Source organism: Crocodylus siamensis, chromosome 1, assembly GCF_052110815.1.
Source record: "Crocodylus siamensis isolate JL-2025a chromosome 1, ASM5211081v1, whole genome shotgun sequence".
NCBI classification, from domain to species: domain Eukaryota; kingdom Metazoa; phylum Chordata; order Crocodylia; family Crocodylidae; genus Crocodylus; species Crocodylus siamensis.
The window spans coordinates 172,677,563-172,696,893 of record NC_143395.1 but is presented as its reverse complement, the minus strand read 5'-3'; the positions used below and the strand labels follow the sequence as shown (position 1 = coordinate 172,696,893).

At 41.4% G+C, this 19,331-nt stretch overlaps 1 protein-coding gene across 3 annotated transcripts in view; it reads right to left on the bottom strand.

Moving 5' to 3' along the window:
• The window catches only part of PTPN14 (protein tyrosine phosphatase non-receptor type 14), a 170,488-nt gene that overhangs the window by 68,416 nt on the left and 82,741 nt on the right, over positions 1 to 19,331 (bottom strand). For all 3 annotated transcript variants that reach the window (XM_090049008.1, XM_090049018.1, XM_090049027.1), the window contains exon 3: positions 15,374 to 15,543. In XM_090049008.1, the coding sequence (XP_089905134.1) occupies positions 15,374 to 15,543 (170 nt within the window). The remainder of the gene's footprint in view (positions 1 to 15,373; positions 15,544 to 19,331) is intronic.

The following is a 19,331-nucleotide window of genomic DNA, read 5'->3' as shown; positions in this document are numbered from 1 at the left end:
CGGGCTCACTAAAACCTAAGTTTTACAACTTGCTAAACAGTTTTGGTTCTTTGAATTTTTTTCTGTATTGTCACCTTGCCGAATACAAGGTAGAGAACTGCAACTAAACTTGGTAAGAAATAGACCAGAAGTCATTTCATTGCTTTATTTCAGATGAGAGAGCTATTTATATTTTGTTGCTACTACATGTCGATGCCATTGTCTCACCTCAGAATTCCTCTGCAATAAAGAGGAATGGGGAACAAAAAACTCAAGTCTCTAAAACCAATTTGCATAGAATGCTTATACACAAAAATTTCTTTTTAGCTGAAACTAATGACTCTCTACACTGAAGTCGCTTTAGGTCACTCTTCTTCATGGAATAAAAAAATATTAATTAAATCTGAAAGATTTATGACATATGAAATGAAACCTTTGACAAATATATCCAATCTCTTTCATATTTTTAGGTGCAAATAAAATAATTGAGGAAGGTGACAGATAGAGAACTCCAGGGAATGAAATCCTTAGTCCATGAGAAAGCCCCATGAGAAGCAGCAATAGTGCCTGTCACTTTACTCGTGTCCCTCAAAGTTCATTTGAAGGCAGGGTGTAATCCATTGTCCACTCTGGTGCCAGATTTGGTGATTTTGTCCATTTGGAAATGGGCTGAAGCCACTAAATTTACTTCCATTCCAAGAAAATGTTACTCAGAAATTCTAATTTTTTTCACTTTATTAACAAGCAGTTTTTTCACCTTCTCATTCTACCCCAAACCAAACCTGTGTGTCTTGACAAAATCTCTAAAAGTAAACAGATACCTTATGGCTTGCTGCACTGTCATCTGCAATGCTATATGATCAGCTAGATTGCTATAAATCCTTAGGCTATTATTTTTAAAATTCATTATTCATCTAGTTATTCTTCTCCCTCAGACCGTCTGCAGCACAAATGAAGCTAGACTTATAATTTTCCACTTCATTTCAAAAGGGAAAAAAGTTTTAATTTTCATGCATGTTCTGCTATAGAACATCACAAGAAGTTTTAAAATCAACACTTTGGCTTCACTGAAGAAAATGAGACTCAGTCAAGCATAAAACAGAAACAAGGGAACACATTCAAATCACATTTTAAAATAAATTTCAAATGGAAGCTTCTTTGAAACAAACAGCAGTGGTTAGGTATTATCAACATTATAACTAAGGAAATTATACACACTTACAAAGGACACTGGAAAATCTAATGCAGAAAAAACTTAGGGCAATAAAATGTCACGTTAAATTGGAGGAATACAAAAGTTGCTGTACTGGATCATCCAGGACTCTCTTTCTAACAGAGGTGAAGATCAACTGCTTCCATTCCAGTATTGTCCACCCCAAGGACTCTGACCCTCCTTGAAAGGCTTTCTGGCATGGATGGCTCCTGAAAAACTACTACTTTTCTGAAACGTCAAAGGTGAAACTGTCACAGAAAACCATAATTCCAGTGACTTACGTGAGGTACAAACATTATACATAAACCCATTTAAGTGATCAGAAACTGCTTTAAATCTGTAATAGAACAGATATTCAGTGCAAACCTAGCTGAATGTGGTATCAAACTTAACCGATTTGGGTCAAACTGGTTTACGCAACATCTGACCCAGACCCCTTCCTGGTTTAAGTTAAACCAGAGTTCCACAGCATCCCAGATGCTTTGCAGCCCTGAGCTGGGCTGTCTGCTCTAGAACAGGGCTGGCCCTGCCCCTCCATTCCCTAGCTGGAGATCTGGCAAAGACAGCACGCACAGCAGGGCCTGCCTGGCTTCCCCCGCCTCCCCTCTCTCACAGCACGGACTGTAGCCAGCATATGACATTCTAGCTAATGTTGAGAGGTGCCTGGGTAAGGCAGACAGGACAGTGTCCACTTAGGGCTTTTTGGAGGGAACCATGAGGTCAGCTGGTAATGTGCCTCAGTTCTTTCCTTGGAAATAGTTGTTTAAGAAGAGCTTGAACTAATGAGAGAAACTTTTGTTTTGTTGATGGGGTGCTAAATGCTGTGTTATCAACTCACTGGTCAGGAGCAGCGAAAGGGGGAGCCCCTTCGTAATCAGAGTTCTGCCGGCTTGGCCATACACCCCTGCCTTCAGCTTAGCACTACAGAAGGGCAGGGAGGGCTGCCCCCGACTTCTAGCCTGAGCCACTGCAGGCATGTACCTGCATTTCTTCAGTTCAGAGGGGATGTCTGTATGGTTACAAACCAGTTCAGCTTAGCCAGTTTAGACTAACATGCAAATATTGAATCAATTTGGGCTCAGGCTTTTTGAACATCTGTCCCTAGCCCTAGGGTTTAAGAAAGTCACTAGCTACTATAAGACACTTAATTAAAAAAGTCACAAGAGTTGACAACACAAATTCCTACAATATTCTTCCCTAAATATTATAGGCAGATAAAATTAGATCATTTTACAATTACTTCTCGGTCCCTGCCCTGGTAAAGGAATAAGAATAGGAATCCATACTGCACACCATTAGCATTATTCAGCCCCCACAGCAAGAAGACCAGAGCCAGCAGCCACCACAAAGGGGGTATGTTTAGATCAGACCATCTAAGTGACATACTCGTTCAGTGCCGGCCCTGGAAATCTTCTTTGGCATGCCCAGGGAGGCATGTGGCAGCACTGGCACCTGCCTTCTCCTAGGAGTGAATGCTGCAGCCAAGTAGTATTTCCCAATGGCACAGCAGAGCAACAATGTACTTTCCCCATGTCTGCAGAGGAAGATATGGCCCCATGTGTATAAATATCCAATAAAGATACAAAGTTCTAGAATGCAAGGAACTCAAAACCTGACCCTGGGGGAAATGCTGCCATTTACAAATGTACTATTTAAAAAAAACCCTCCAAAACCAACAACAACAAAACCCCACCCAAAATGACTTTCAAAGTATCTCTTCTATCATTATTAAAGTACAAATAAATTCCCACTGGGCAGATGTATGGATGAACACAAGAACAAGCCTCCTAAAACAAAATGAAGTGCTATTTCCTAACAATTAACATGAAAACATAATATTTTCAAATGTCAGGTCATTGCTGTTGCAATACTTATAACCATCAGATTTCTCACCTTCAAAACACAGTAAAGCAAGAAAAATTACTGGTTAAGGAATCTGGGATTTAATGTTTATATTTATGCATCTTCAGTAGAATGACTCCCACATCCACCCCCTCCACACTCATGAAAACATACTTTCTGGGCTAAAAGCATAGTATAATGCTTTAGATTAGATCTGAGTGTCAACAGCTTCTTAAAATATCTGGCACGAAAAGCTCAGCTTTCAATAATCGACACACAGAGAACAAGCTTCCCATTCATCCGATGGAGTCAGCAGGGAGAAGCGTTTGCCCTCCTCAGCAAATTATTTTATAAACAGAGAATTAATGCTAAATCTTAAGTCTTCCTTGAAGGAGCTCTTATTTTTAAGCCCAAAAGAGCATTTCATTATCCCTTTTTTATATGCTAAAATGAAATGGACAGTTCCTTGTTTACAATTAGGTGTGCAATAAGCCCAAAGCATGTATTTCATGGTGCAGCAACTACCAGTACTTTAAAAAAAAAAAAATAAAATCACGGAAGTGCTGAAATAAGAGAAAGATTATCTAATCCAGAACTGTCCCATTTCCTAGCTCCCAGGGGCTATGACTTGATGGCTGCACCAGCAGGGCTTGAATGTCATGCTGACAGCCAGCACTCCCCAATTAGACAACGGGCAGGGAGGGTAGGCAGAAGCGCCGGTGTCTCCCCTGAGAGCGCCAGCTGGGGAGTGAGGGTGCCAGGAGAAGTGCCACTGGTACTTCTGGGTCAGCATGATCGGCCAGGGGGGACACTCCACCCAGTTGCTGACTGGCCACTGGGAGACCACATGCCCCCCCCCCCCCCCAAACTCAGGAGGCACCAGTCGCCCATGTGTCTGGGGCTGCACAGCTGGAGGGCATGGTGAGTTCAGGACCACCCACTGGCTCTGGAGCCACTCGCTGGGTCTGACCTGGCATGCAGCTCTGGAGCCAGCACACACTGGATCCAACCTAGGAGGGGTCTCCAGAGCCAGCGGGTGGAGTCAGATCCAGCACACCAGGTCTGGGGCCATGTGCTGGGTTGGACACCATATGCTGGCTCCAGCTACAGCCTGATTTGGTGCATGGATGGAGAAGGAGGCTCCCCACAGTTCCAGAAGTTTGGTGGTGGAGGAGAGTGTGGGAGACTATGGCTTCCAGACCCATGGCAACTAATACTGTCACCTCTGTATCCCTTTCCCCTCCCTCCAACCACCACCAAATTTATGGATATGTGAAAAACCCCTTTTATTCATGTGTAGTGCACATCCCAATTTTTTCCATCTGCTTTTTTGGGGGAAAGATGCAAGTTATATGTGAGAAAGTATGGTATTAGCCAAGAGGAGTCTTCTTTTCCCATACAGCATTGATAAGCTGCAGAACTGATAATTTAGAGTCCAGAAACACTGAGAGCCTGATGCCAACTTCTGACAGTAAACTGAACAGAATGAATGAGGTCTGCACTGAAGGAGAAATCAAATTGTACCCACTGATTTAAATAAATGACAGCCTGTTTTAAGGGGAAGCTGCTGCATTGCTAAACATTACTGCAAAATGAAAGCTTTGGGGAAAATTAAAGGCTCTTAAGACAATTAAAGCCATAATCTTAAGTAAGTCTTTCTGTGGCATGGGCTGGGTGTCTCACACATGAGCAGATAGAGGTAGTTAACCATGTCTGAAGTCAGGCAGAAGGCAGAATAGATATGTACCGTATAGAGTAACTAAATAAGATATATAGAGAGCATAAGCTTTTGTGAACTTAAGCTCACTTCATCAGATGTTCTGAAAAGACAAGCATAGAGCGATGTATAAAATGCAGTGAGAGATTTGAAGACAAAAGGTGGGGAAAAAGGAAGGAGAGGAAGGGGGATGGAGGAAGAGAGGCAACAAACAAAAGAATCCATAGGAACAAAGGGGTCACAACAATTAATCCAGGTAATGGAATAAAAAATCCACAACAGCAACATTTATGTTACAACTCATGCCTACAGAATGAAGAGCCATACTCAGTCTTAAAAATAACATGGATACTGTATTATCTCAAATAAGATTGAGGCTTTTTCCGCCAATCAGCATGGGGAAAAAAGGTCCTTGCCTTATATTTGTATACAAGGAAACCTCATTAAATACACTATCCATCATCAGACTTCTGCCAAAAGCAGCTTGTGCTGACTAACAGAAACTAACTGTGAAGCTGATTAAATGCAGCCAACACTGAGCATGACTATAAAACACATGGCCCATACTGGGCAATCATGCTGATGGGAACCTACCATAAGGATAGATTAGCGCAGGCCATCAAAATAAAACATATGGTAGTATCCATTAAGCACAAGCCCACATAGTGCCGACTCTTACAAGTCATGGTAAGCCACCACAAGTGCATGCAATTCAACTTGCTCTTCACTTTTCTCCCATTTGCAAAGATTCCCATTTCTTCACCAGCCTTAAATGTCTGGCAAACATCACCAAACAGGGCCCCAAATCGTTCACCCAGAATCTCTACATCACTCCCTGCCTCCAGCTGGTACATATGATTAGCGTGGCCCTGTCCTCCATGAGGTAAAGCCAGACCAGGTGGTCCTGCACCTCATTTGCACATAAATTTTTGGAGGATCCTGGGACTCACGACAAGAACATCTGATTCCAGTCATAAGTGGGGGGCTAATTAGCAAATGGCTACTTTTTTTGGGGGGGGGACAGAATCTGGAGTACACATACACACTCAGCAGTGCTGAGCTGTACATTGACCATGGGGTTTGAAATACTGTTGACTTGGGTGCAGCCCAGCCCAGTGAACTACGTGGTAAATCATTAGCTTTTTGGCTTTGGACTAATCATGCATAGTTATGGACTGATCATACATAGTTACACCTATATAGGAGTAGGTGCCAATGTGCAGCTTAAAAGTGTGTTTATGGAGTCCCTGTGCTAAAATTTGCAGCGGTTTCAAAAAAGGTAACATTCATCAATTCTGGATGAACTACAATCTTTTGGTGTTATATAAAAATTGCTACAGTTATGTTTAATTTCAATGTTATTGTTTTCAGATTTGCTCCTCACTTCCATGTGCACAGGGAAAGCAGGGTCTAACAGTAAGGAGAGGGGGAAGGCACTTGGGAAGCAGAGGGCAAAAGGGCTACTTGACGCCCCAGATTTATTTTCCTCACTGTAGCAGTGGGAGGGGGATAAATTCAAGGTAAACTTCCAACAATTAGAATCTTCACCTGGAAAATTATAACAAATTTATAAATTTTCTATATACAAAATCTAATTATTGGGGGCCATCTTATAATCAGGGTTATTTTATATTTGAGTAAACATGGTATTATCATGGGGTAAGGCTGTTAAGCGGGGTGTCCCTGTTGTCATAGACAAAATAGCATATATATGGGAAGGTGAGAGACAAGTTTCCAACACAGTGTTTTAGAACTCCTGACCAAAATCCCCATGGCATAATACCAGAAACAACTAGTAAACTCTTAAAGGAAAGGATTGAGTTGAGTCCTCAGACACAACTGTTTCAGGTTTGAGGACTCCCTATACCTACAAATGAAAGGCACTGCCAAAGGCACACATACGGCCCCCCCAGTATGCCAACCTATTTATGTGACAGATCTTGAGGTCCATTTCCTGTGCAGCTGCCCTCTTATCTTTCTGGTATACCTAGGATGCATAGAAGATCTCTAAAGGGATGGAATGAGTCTCTAGAAAAAAAAATAACCAGGACTTTACAACTTCTATCCCTCCATCAAACTAACTCTGGAATACTCCACCCAATAGATTCATTTCCTAGATACTATAGTGAAGGCTTGCAATGGTCACCACATGTATTAGAAACAAACTGACTGCGCTACAGCTACCTTCACACCATCAGCTTTCACCCTAAGCACACTATTAAACTCTGTTACAACCGTACCTGCTATGATAGGATGTAGAGCAGGGATTCCTACAATTACAATACAATCCCAAAATTGTAGCCACTCAAATCAACAATGCCAGACTCAGACCTCCCTCTGAGCTGCTACAATACCAAACCTGGGCCAAGGACAACAGACTCTCTCTGGCTATCACCTTCAGCCTCTAGCTTGAACACCCAAGACATCATTAATGACCTCCAGCCCCTCCTAGAAAAAGATAACCATCTCAAGGTAGCTATGAAGAACAAATCTGTCCACTTAAAGCCAGCCCCCCAACCTCAGCATCTCTCAAACAACAGAGTAACTCGCATCCTCATCGAGGCAGCAGGCTTTGCAATGGACCCAAATGCCTGCTATGCTCTCAGTTCAATATAGACCACATCATCACTGGACCAAAGAACAAGGAGTACAACATCCAAGGTTCATTCACCTGCAATACTACCAATGCATCATCACTTGGTTACTGTGCCCCTCTGTTGTCTACATCAGCCAGATGAGGCAATCTCTTTTTGTAAGAAGAATAGACGCTGATCTGATATCAGTTGCAGAAAGAAGTGAAGGCAAAACACTTAACCTTTTTGGACACCCCATTGTTGACCTCAGGACTGCTGCTCTCAGGTAGCAAAAATTTTAAAACCAGTTTGAACAGAAAACTGCAGAACAATAAATGATCAACAGACTGGATTGTGTAAATTATGGTTTAATGGGCACTACAGATTATAAGGGGTTTTATTGTTTGCTCCCTGCCCCCACTTCCCCTCCCTCCTCCTTTTTTGTATTAAAATCATGCATTACACCAGGGGTGGGCAAAATATGGCCTGCAGGCCAGATGCAGCCCATGGGGCCATTCTATCTGGCTTGTGGGGTCCTTAAAAATTTTTGAAAATGAATATTTCTCTATCTTTCATTCCTGCCAAAAATGACAGGAACCAGGGGCAGTAGGACCCAGGGGAAGCCTGGCAGGCTCCTGCAACAGCAGGGCCCGCCCGGCCCTGCCCCCGCAGCCAGAAGCCCCAGCTTAGCAGGGGCTTCTGGCCTGGGACCACATGGCTGCCCCATGCCAGAACCTCAGGTAAGGCGGGGTGGGGAGGGCAGGGGAGGAGCTGGTGTGGAGTGTGGGTAAAAGTGGCTTCTTGCCCACCCCATGGCCAGCACTCCCTGCTGCAGCCACTTGCAGCCTGCATGGGGCTGTCCAGAGCAGGTACAGGTACCCCTTTTGGGTTGCAAGCGGCTGCAATGCGGGGTGCTAGCCACTGGGCGGGAAGGGGCGGCATTTCTCCCCCATGCTCAGCATCAGCTTCTAACCTGCCCCCACTGCCAGCCTGGACCCTGCACTGGCTCCAGGCTGGCCCACAGGCAGTGTTGTCTGCTGCTGCCCAGCCGGAGCTCACACACTGGGCAGCCCAGAGGCAGTGGTGGCAAATGCTGCCTGGTGTAGCAAACCAGGGAGCCACAGCTGCTACCACCGTGTGCCGCCCCACAAGTGAGTGCGGGACCCAGGCTGGCAGCAGGGGTGGGTTACAAGCTGGTGCTGAGTGTGTGGGGGGGAAAGCGGCCTTTCACCCACCCTGTGGCCGGTGCCCTGTGCTGCTGCTGCTCACAGCCCACATGGAGCTGCCTGTGCCTGCTCAAAACAAAATAAGGGCAGGGAGTACATGGCAGGATGCCCTGCTCATAACCCCTGCCCTCCACCCAAAGCCCCAGCCTCCAGCCCAGGCTCTGTAGCTGTCAGCAGCTACCCAGAACCTGGGGCAGCTGCAAACATCTGCTGCCTCTCATCTGCAGGTCCCTGCCTGTGCCTGCTCAGTTGTGAGCGGCTGCAGCAGGGAGTGGCGGCCATGGGGCAGGGAGGAACTGCTTTTCCCCCACTCAGCACCAGCTCGTTCCCTGCTGCAGAGCAGGGGGTCAGGGCTGTGACCTGCCCCCTGCCTGTACCACGGAACTGGGGAGGCACAGAGTGAAAGGGTGCATGGGGCCCACACCAGTGTCCCAGGGCCAGCACCCGTGGGGCCCAGAGCAGGGCAGCAGGAATACAGTGTCCTGGCTGGCAGGGGCTCTATGGAGCCAAGCCAGCTCCCCCCTCTCCCTGCTGGTGCAGCCTAGCTCGGCTCTACAGACCCTCTACCAGCCTGCACCCTGCTTGTGGCCCCACCAGCACTGGCCCTAGGATGTTGGTCCAAAGATGGTGACCAGAGGGCAGGGCACCTGTCAAGGGCTACCTATGCAGCCCTCGACAGCTTGCCAAAACTAGGTAAGCGGCCCTCTGCCCAAAATAATTGCCAGCCCCTGTATTACATTTTATACATTGCTCTATGCTTGTCCTTTCATGGAATTAAGCTCAAGCTCATGAAAGCTTATCCTCTCTCTATATCTTATTTAGTTAGTTTATAAAGTACATAGCTATCCTGCCTTCTGTACAGCATTTAGCCACTGAATGAATTCACATGCATTCATAAAGCAATTCAGAATAAGATTCTGGACAGCCTGATAAGGCTTCCAGCATTTGAGAACTGGACTGCACTGCAATACCCAAAGTTTTAGGTTAGGTACACCAAGAAAAGATTGAACCAACAGTCATGATTACAGTGGGGTTAAGCTAGATTTACATGGATAAGAGAGAGAAGACTCTGCCCATGTTTTAAATCCATCCTCTTTGCTTGCCATTGGTTTCTTTTGTCTTCCACTGTTTATCATGTGTCTTACCTCATAAGGTGACAGAAAAGAAAGGAAGATTTTATGATTTTTTTTAATGTTAACATTCAATGTGAAACAATATCATTTAGAGAAAAAAATACAGGAATGTTTTACAAACCATTACTATTTAAAGATCTTAAATGTTTTACTGACGCTCTAAATGCCTATTTGTTAAAATTTCAGCAAAGTACAAGTGTGGAGTATTTCTTTGCTTCCTGCCTCACTTCATACAGAGGTGTATACTAATCAGCATTACCCCACAGCCTGTCGCATCTCATTACTTCAGGCAAATGCACCATTGGCCATCCTGAACAAATCTTATGGCACATATCCCATGGTTCTCTCGACATATATTATGACATACTCAAGATCTGTTTTGGCCAACAAAGTCACTATACTGCTCAAACCAATTACTCCACTTTGAATTCTGAGGCAGACAAAGAGACTCTCAGCCAACCACAAGGTACAGATGCAACTGAGATTAAAAAGCAAAGCAGTTTAATGTACTGTACCACATTAACAGCCAAAATCGTTCCACATCAATGAGCTTGCCACAAAGAGGGTCTGGAATAGGAGGATATGCTATCCAACCTTATCAAGGCAATTAAAAGCACAATTTAAAAACAACACAGTGACTAATGCAAAAACTATTAAATGGTACTACTATTTAACATTATAAAACAGTTATCATACTCTGCAACACTTGATGAAGATGTGCAACACCAGGTATCTAAAAACAAAACAAAATTGATTAGAAGTAAAGATAAGCTCACATAACTGAGAAATTTAAGAGGAACTTTTTCTTAATGGAAAAAAAAACCCACCAGAGATTAATAAAAACTGGCTTTGCCAGCAATTTTCTGCTTTTTCTCCTGTATGAATTTCTTTTCCACATGTAGTCATGAACCAGATTTTTCCTTTTGCCTTGTTCTCCAGTGAAGTCAAAATCGTATGTTCATAACAATCTGTTGCTATGTAAATGGTAACTGTATAAATTCCCCACTTTGCATGTGAAGCAAAATAAAGTGGGAAGAGAAGGGCTGAGAAGAAGAACAAGGCTTTGTTTAAAACAAACAGAAAATTGGCAAAGAAAAGGCAGAGAAAATGAAACATAAGGAGGAATAAATGTACTGCAAAAGTTGAGAGAGGAAAGTGTGAGGGCCAATATTCCAAAGAGCCTCAAAAAACTCTCTTGGCAGCCACCAATGCTCATTTTCCACCTGCAAATGTACTGATTCCCATATTCTGCAGGTGCAGCTGTCTGCTTCCAAATGTGGCCCCTCAATGTTTTCCTTCATCTAAAAGCTGTACAGTAGCTTCCCCAAGGACAATGCAGAGCTGGGCATGAGAAGAAATTAAAGGCCACAATCCAGCATAATGCCGAGTGCCTCAAGTAATAGGAACAGCATTCTGATCTGCCTTCAGAGACCATGCACATCTTCCAATGGACAGAATAACTTTCTGGAAGGAGTGCAGGTCTTCAAACCCCACCAACTTCAATGCGAATGTGAGGTGCTCAGGATCCTGCAGGATTAGGCCCTAAATCACAGGTCTGCAAGAGACTGAGCACTTTCAACTACCACTTAAAGAGTTAATTCAATCTTGCAATGGGGTAGAGTGGTTCTTACAAGACAGAATTTAAAAGAGTCCCACAACATCAAAGCAGGGTACAGAAGAATCAGGACTGAAGAGTATAATGATTTAAGGACTAAAACCTATTCTTTAGGCTTCTCTTGGAATTATCCAAAGCAAGCATGGATGGCCTGACAGTAGAAAACAGTGTTATGCCCATGTTAGAAGCCACAGCAGTATGGCGGGGGGCAGGGTCTGTTTGTATAACAAGAGTGCAGTGAAAACAGTTTGCTTGCTTTAGACATTTGTACAAAGGCTTATTTTTTAAGCACAAATGGCTGAAAGGATGTCTCCTCTGAGGAGCTGGTAGCAAATAAAAGGCAGACATATTTCTAATCTATGCAAAATATCTACTCTACAGGGCATCACACAGATCGTTTTATGCCATTTAAAATTTGCATATTATGCAAATCCCAGGTGTTTTAAATATGCCAAAGCAGCCACAGCATCTCCACCTGTGATGGCTGGCAACTCTGAAAACAGCTGGGTGACTGGAAAGTTGCAGATATGCCAATCTCATCTTTCCATTCCAATTGCTTCTGCTCAAGCTGCCATCAGGAGTGGAGAGTTTTACTACTTGCTTTATTATCCCCAGATTCTCATAGGATTTCTCAAATTATGCAAGTCCTAAGGGGGGGGGGAAATCTGTCACTGATTACACCAAAAATGCACTTGTTCTCAAATCTGCTGTGAATTTCTGAACTGGAAGGAAATTTGTTTTTCCTTTTAAATCAAGATGCAGAATTTTCTGCCAGCACAGACATTCTACTCACTCATCTAATGATGATACTACATAAAAGCATCCATCATCGTTGTACCTGGGCACACACCCAGTACATCTTTCCAAACACAGACCCTGTGTAGACTACAGATTTGTACTCTGTTTTTAGGGTCAAAGGAGGACAAGGTTTCAGATATCTTGATCCTGTGGATTCCAGTCCTTTTAACTGATAGACTATTTTTATGTTAAGGGTGCGAATTAATCTGTGTATAATATAGCATGCTAGTGTGAATTTCCCCACAGCATTTCAGCAATGTAAGCTGGGATTTTCAGAAGCACTCAATATGAAACTCACTTTGCTCCCTCTTGAAAGACTGTGGTAAAACACTCTTGAATTTGACCAATGATAAGCACTGTGAAAAATTCAACTTGAACCATGTATGATTAGATGAAGCATCTAAGTTCTACTGGATACCATCTCTTCTCAGCACAGGGGCTAACTGTCCCCACCTTATTCCTCCAGTTGCCCATTACATAGTTTAGAACAGTTTTCCAAATTCCTCTCAAAAGCTAGCATTTTGGAATACCCCTTTGATCTTGCCTGTACCTGTTGGGCCTAGAGGTTCAAAATGACAGGCTCCTGATTGGTATGTCTGTTATCAGACTGAGTCAAGCTCATTCTGCTTTTAAAATGAAAACACTGACATTTCCTCTTACTAGTATTTTCACTCTGTATCATGGATAATTAACGTATTAGAGTCCATCTGTCACAAGGGAAAGTGTACTAGAGCACCACATTGCCAATACAATATCCATCTTCCCCTCTACCAGCAGTGTCCCAAACCCATAAATTATTTCCTTTTTTTACACAGTCTCCCCAAAAAGACTTATGGCAACTTACAATAAAAAGACTAAATAAATGAGAAAAACAGAAAATAGTACTGCCTTTATATAGTAGAGACAATGGTAATTTTGCCAGTGAACCAAATACTTTAAAATCTCCATATTTGTGGCTCTTGTGTATTTATTGAAGTGCATTCTTAAAAAGGTGCATTTCTAATTATCTTTTATATTAATTAAAACCAGGATTTCTAGAGCCTGCAGTTTTTGGAAAGCCTGGACTATGATGAATCTTAGCTCAGATTAAACATGATCAGGCAACCTCAAGTTTAGACATTTTTCCAGGAGAAGTGAATTCTGAAGTTCACGAGTTCTCCAAAGCACTGACACTGATGTTAGGGTTTTAACCTCTCTTTTTCTTTAAACTCTCTTTTTGGTGTCGTTTTTCATTTTTGTGTACTTTTGTAATTTAAAGAAAGAACGAAGGAGGTGTTTAATCAGGAGATGCCAAGAAAAGCAATTACAATTACCATACTTATTTACATGCAACTTTCCCTGCAAAACGTAGCCATCCAAAATTGCGGTGAACATCTTAAGTAAGAAAAAAACTGCTTTCCATACTGCAATGGTGGCAGGAAGCTGTGCTAGCTGCGCTTCCAATTGGTAAGCTCTCAGTTTACCAGGCCTTGTATTGTACACTGATGATCAGGAATCCCTGGAGCCGGATCACTCTTGAAGCTCTACTCAGCATCCCACAACACGTCACTGCAGTCTGAAGAGGGGCATGGCATGGGCAGCCAGGGATTTGCAGAATATTTTGTACTCAGTCTAAGGGGCCCAGATCAGAATTTAAAGCTAACTTCCTGATTTTTAGGAGAGGGAGGTCCCCACTTTGGTGTACAGGAGCCTCTACCAGAGCAGGGGTTGTACAAAGCCCTCCACTTGCATGCTTCACATTTTAAGTTCTGACTAGCACAGGAAGCTATACTTTGTCAGAAATTATGAGACTATTTGTCCATCAGGACTTCAATCAACTGTTCCTTGATCCTTCAGATAAAGATGCCTTCTATTATCCATGGTGGTGGTGATGGAATGAAAAATCCTTCCCAATCCCCACAATGACCATCCTCTGTCTTTAAATATGGTACATACTGCCCTTATTTACCTTTTTAAATGCCAAGTGCCAAAATTATGCAGCTTCTTTGCTATACAAAACCTTAAATCAGAGTATTCTGCACCAGTCATCTATTACTATCTTGATCTTTTTACAAAAAGAAAGATAAAACAGTTTAAAGGACATGCAATTACAAAAATCCACAGTGACTTGTTTTTGTCTACTATTTCAGGAGGAAAAAACCCCAAGAGCTATTCAAACTAGCATTACTGTCAAGTGCAACAGGGGTATAACAAGGCTGCAGAATTAAATTTCTGAAAATGATTTAAGGCAACATTACCAACTGCTTTACATACACAGGCAGAGGTATAAGGATCTGTTTTTCTATGAGCAATGCAATTTGCAGCCCAAAAATACAACAGTATCCAAGGAGCCACTGTTTTCTCTTCCACACAAATCAGCAAGGTATAGTCAAACACATTAGGGCACAATGTTTCTGTGTTGCAGGTGGTAAATGCACAACTATGGGTGCACAAGTGTACAAACATGACTATTGGGAGTCACCATGCACTATCTAGTCAGTGCCTTGGGCAGTACAGTTCTAGACTGCACCTTAATCAAGGTAGATTATCTGTTTAAGGGCTAGCCCAGAGTTTGATGGGACTATTTCTCAGACCCTAAATATCTGCTTACAAAGGGACAAAGTGGCAACAGCATTCCTATTAAAGCATGTACCTGTCCATTTCCTCACACTAAGAGCCACCACTTCAGTGTTATGAAGACACCAGTTTTTATGCAGAACCTATTAAATGCAGTATTTTGCTTTTGATCTATTCATTTATGGGAATCAGCTGTAGTGTCCTGAAATGTGTCGTCACTGTAGTGGAAAATGATGCATAAACAGTTATCTTGATTTTAAAAAGTTCTAATTTTGAATTTTTTCAAAACTGCAAAAATCAGAAAAACAGAAATAAAATATAGATAAAATGGTATTACAGACATAAAGCCATTATAAGGTAGAAACCAAAATATAAGCAGATATCATGGGTATAAAGCTTTAGTTTTCATGAAAATACACCAAAGTGCAAGAAGATCCAACAGCTACTATACATTCCTTTGTAGAATTGCCTCTTTTAACATGTATTCTCCCTCGTTTTTGCTCATACAAGACACATAATTTATTTATTCAAATGGATAGAATAACTGATGATTTCTCTCACCAATTTTACTTGGGACCAGGAAGGAGGAGAAATAAAAGAGATGACCAGAGCACTCAAAAGGAATCTTAAAATCCCAAGCTAAACAGAAAAAGTTGTTCATCCACAATCACCTATACTACAGATTTATTATCAATAGCGTGAACAAAAGGAATCCTCATACCTTGTGGCCTCTTGCTGCAGTCGGGATACGCTGGGCACATAGAACATTACCCCGAAGAAAAGCAAAGGCTCATTGGCAAATTTGTCCAGCTGCTTCTTCAGAGGTTTTTCCAGTTCCACCCATCGTGCTTGTTGGCTCTTGCTGAGAAACCAAAGGCCAAAGTAGTGCGTCTAGATAAAGTAAAACAGTGTCAGTATATTCTCTGGGCAAGTTTACCAAGACCACACATACAACTGAAGACATAAATGCAACTATGAACAAATGGCACTGTGTCAATTTTTCCACTCCATATGCAAAGCCAGAGTTAAATGTTGTTGTTTTCCTTTGCTTCTCAGGACTAATCTGAAGAAGATGTTAATAATGTTGAAATCCAGTTTACAGAGCACAGTGTCTAACCAAGCTTGTACATTAAATGGCTATGCTGAAATTATGGTGCTGATGGAATGAATACTTTACAAGACAGATATCTGATTTTTTCTTTAAAAAGGATCTGTAGAATTTCAATTCTTACCTGACATGCTCATGCATAGGCTTCATGCCCAAACAGCAAACACTGCATTTGTACCAAAGACCAGTGAAGCCAAAGAAAAGCCTCTCAATGATTTCACTTGGCTGTGGATCAGGCCCATTGTTGGCAGAGGCAGGGACCCATTTTTGCACAGCTCAAAGAAACTAGAACCAGACAGCTAACAAAAAAACTTGAAACAAAATCTATTTTGTAGAGGGGTCTGAGGAGGTCCATCCTCTTCCTCTGCAAATAATCTGTTTGTGGAATTTTAGAGTAAAAGCAAGAAATTCTAGACACTCCCAGACAAGAAAATTGAGAACTGTAAATTAAAACAAAAGACTCCAGATCTTATACACATACTCATTTAAAAATGAGGATACTTGCCATACTTGCAAAAGTCCCAATGACTGCAGTGGACAGTGCAGTCATTTATTCAGCAGTGTATTCTCCTTGCAGAACAGTAGCAGGACAAAGGCCCAAATCATTAAATAGTAGCAACCACCAGTTAAGGCAGTTCAGCAAAAAGCTATTGAGCTATCATACTAATAGTTCTAATCCTATTTCTTTCTAGGCATGAAAATTACATGCAACTCGTCACAATAAGCAGTGACATTTTTGGTTAGGAAAATAGCTACGTTGGAATAAGAAATGTATTTTTCAAGTTTTATAGAGAGACTAAAACCCAGCCTTGCCTGGAAAATTTAAATGAACCTTAATTTCTTCCACACTGCTTGGTTCTCTGCTCGTACTTCAGATGAATTGGCAATCTGCACCAAAGCTGAGAACACTTTTTAAAGATTTTCTCCTCTTGTCAGGAAAAAATAAAAGCACTGAGACTTCTGCAGACTTTAGAGAGACTTAAAAGTTGAAAACAAGATCATAATTCCTCCTTCTGAATATTCCCCTGCTTTTCTTTTGAGAAAAGGACTTCAGGCTTGATTCTGCATCATTCCAATCAATGGGAATTTTTCATCTGGGCTGAATAAGATCCATCTAAAAATAGTATATTGCAAGGTATCATTAACAGAGTACTATGCAACTAAGTTCTTATTTAAAAAAAAAAAAAAAAATCAGTCTACGTTCTGTAACAATATTCAATTCATACAGAGCATTTCCTCAAACCTGGGGGAAAAGTACATAAAAAATTCACTGCCATGTTAAAAGGCCCCTTTTTTAAACAAGTATATTAAAAGGGATTGCCTTGTAAAACAAATAAAAGTTGCTGAATGGAAATAAATCAGGCAATGAAGAAGAACTATGTTCAATTTTGGAACTGACATTTACACCAATGCTCTCCATAGAGGGCAGACAAACTACTGCAGTACCCTGGAAACACCATCACAAAACAAGAGTTGGTCCTGGAAAGGACTACACCTCCAAAATCACTGCATCTCCAGCAACTGGGTATAACATGCAAAAGCGCCTAATGCAGAATTGTAATGATGCAGAAAAGGTGTCTTAGGAGGGCCAGGATATATTAGCCAGGAAGAGCATGGACACAGTAGGAGCGTCCATACAAGTGTGCTTCCCCTGGGACAAATAGCAGCAGCACAGTTGTGCCACTGCTACTTGTCCCTGGGGAATGCCCATGCATACATGCTTTGGTGCAGGGCAAGGTGCCGCAGATGGGTCTGCAGCACTGTAACTGTAAACCGCATGTGCGAACATATCTGGATGTGCCCACTGAGTCTATGGTTGCAACCTCAAAAACCAACTGTGGCAGCATTACTATTTCAATGTTCAAAGCAAGAAGGATCATACTCTAAAGAGCTAAACCAAAAGGTCAGGTAATCTACACACTGGAGATTGTTTTCTTGGAGTTTATTTACTCCATTTAACTTGACATAGTCAGCATCTTTGTTAAAGACCCATCTAGACACTCGTCAGTTTTATCCTGGAAGCAGAATTCCAGATATACTTCCCTTTGGAGGTGTGACTGGAGAGACAGTGAAGGAACATGGAAGATTATAAATTACCATTTGTTTTTTTAAAAACGTAGAGGGAAAAGCTACAATAAAGCTTATTGTGTTATCTTCCTGAAGTTAGAGGGCTTTACAAAAATTGAGAAACATTGATCCATGGGATTTAATTACTCAAATTCCAGTGAATTTCAAAGTCACTGAGGATTATGCTCCTAAATTGATTAGACACTTATGACTATTTCCCTGTTCAACTCTTGTTAGTAGTCTCAGGTCATACCCACATTTGGAAAATATACTGAATTACACAAAAACATGAATTTAAAACCTATGAACACATATTAAACTTTAGGAAACTATGGCCACCTTATTTCTGAATAACTATCCACATCAGCATTTAAAGGTTTTTTAACTAACATCTTCATTTCCACTGCTACCTCCAGTATTACATGGTTTCAAATATATACATATATAGATATAGATATATATAGGTATTTTTGATAAAAGTTGCAATAAAAATTTTCATGACAAAATGGAAAATGGATCCATTTTGAATCCTGCAGAGTGAAAATAACTTAAAACTAAAAATGCAAAACTTCCACCACCTCAAATTCTCATTGAAAATGTATATTTAAACAAAAATAAAATGTTATCATTAAAAGTAAGGCTGTTTGGAACTTGGTTTTTCCTTTCCCTTCAAAACTGTTATTCATATATGGAAGTAAAAACCTATCCCTGTTTGACGAAAATCAATGTAAGAGTTCTCTCAATATTCTAAAGGAATAGGCAGCAATAACTTGAAAGAATGTGCCTCAAAGTCTAAGCTTCCCCCCCACAAAAAAAAAATTAGTTAAAATAAATTCATTGCTATATGGTCATTCCATATGTGCAATTATCTTTGAACAAATGTTCTTTCTTACTAACTCACTGCAATAGCAGATTAGATTAAAATCAGAGGTAAGAGCAGAGTGGAGACTGTAAGAAAAAGGAATGTGTGGGGGTCAGAAAAAACAAATATAAGATTTCACTGTCTTATAAGAGAAATCCTTTAATACATGAACTCTAGAAACTAACTGCAGGACAAGAGTTCAGTCTCAACATGAAATAGCACAGTTCTAAGTGAAAATGCTGTACTGTACTTACTTGAAGGATATTAAAAAATTAGCAGTGACCAAAAAGTAGGCTAATGTCCAGGTTACCAATGTCAAATATTTTAAAATCATCTAGTAACCAAGACATGGAGTCTAAAATTTAGATTAATTCAAAAACTAGTTAAAATAAGTACTGTAGCTAACAGATTTAAAGCTGCAAAAGTTTTTTTTTCCAGTGATAAAAAACAGGTTTGCTACTATGGAAAATTGCTACAGTAACACAATGGTGGGGGGGGGGGGGAAGGGAAGTATCATCTGACTTGCTTCCAATTTTCCAAGGAAAATGAACCAAGCATTATATCTGAAGTACCTCATATGTTTCAGTGGATCTGACAGATTGTCCAATGTATCTCATACAATTAAATGAAGACTGTACCAGT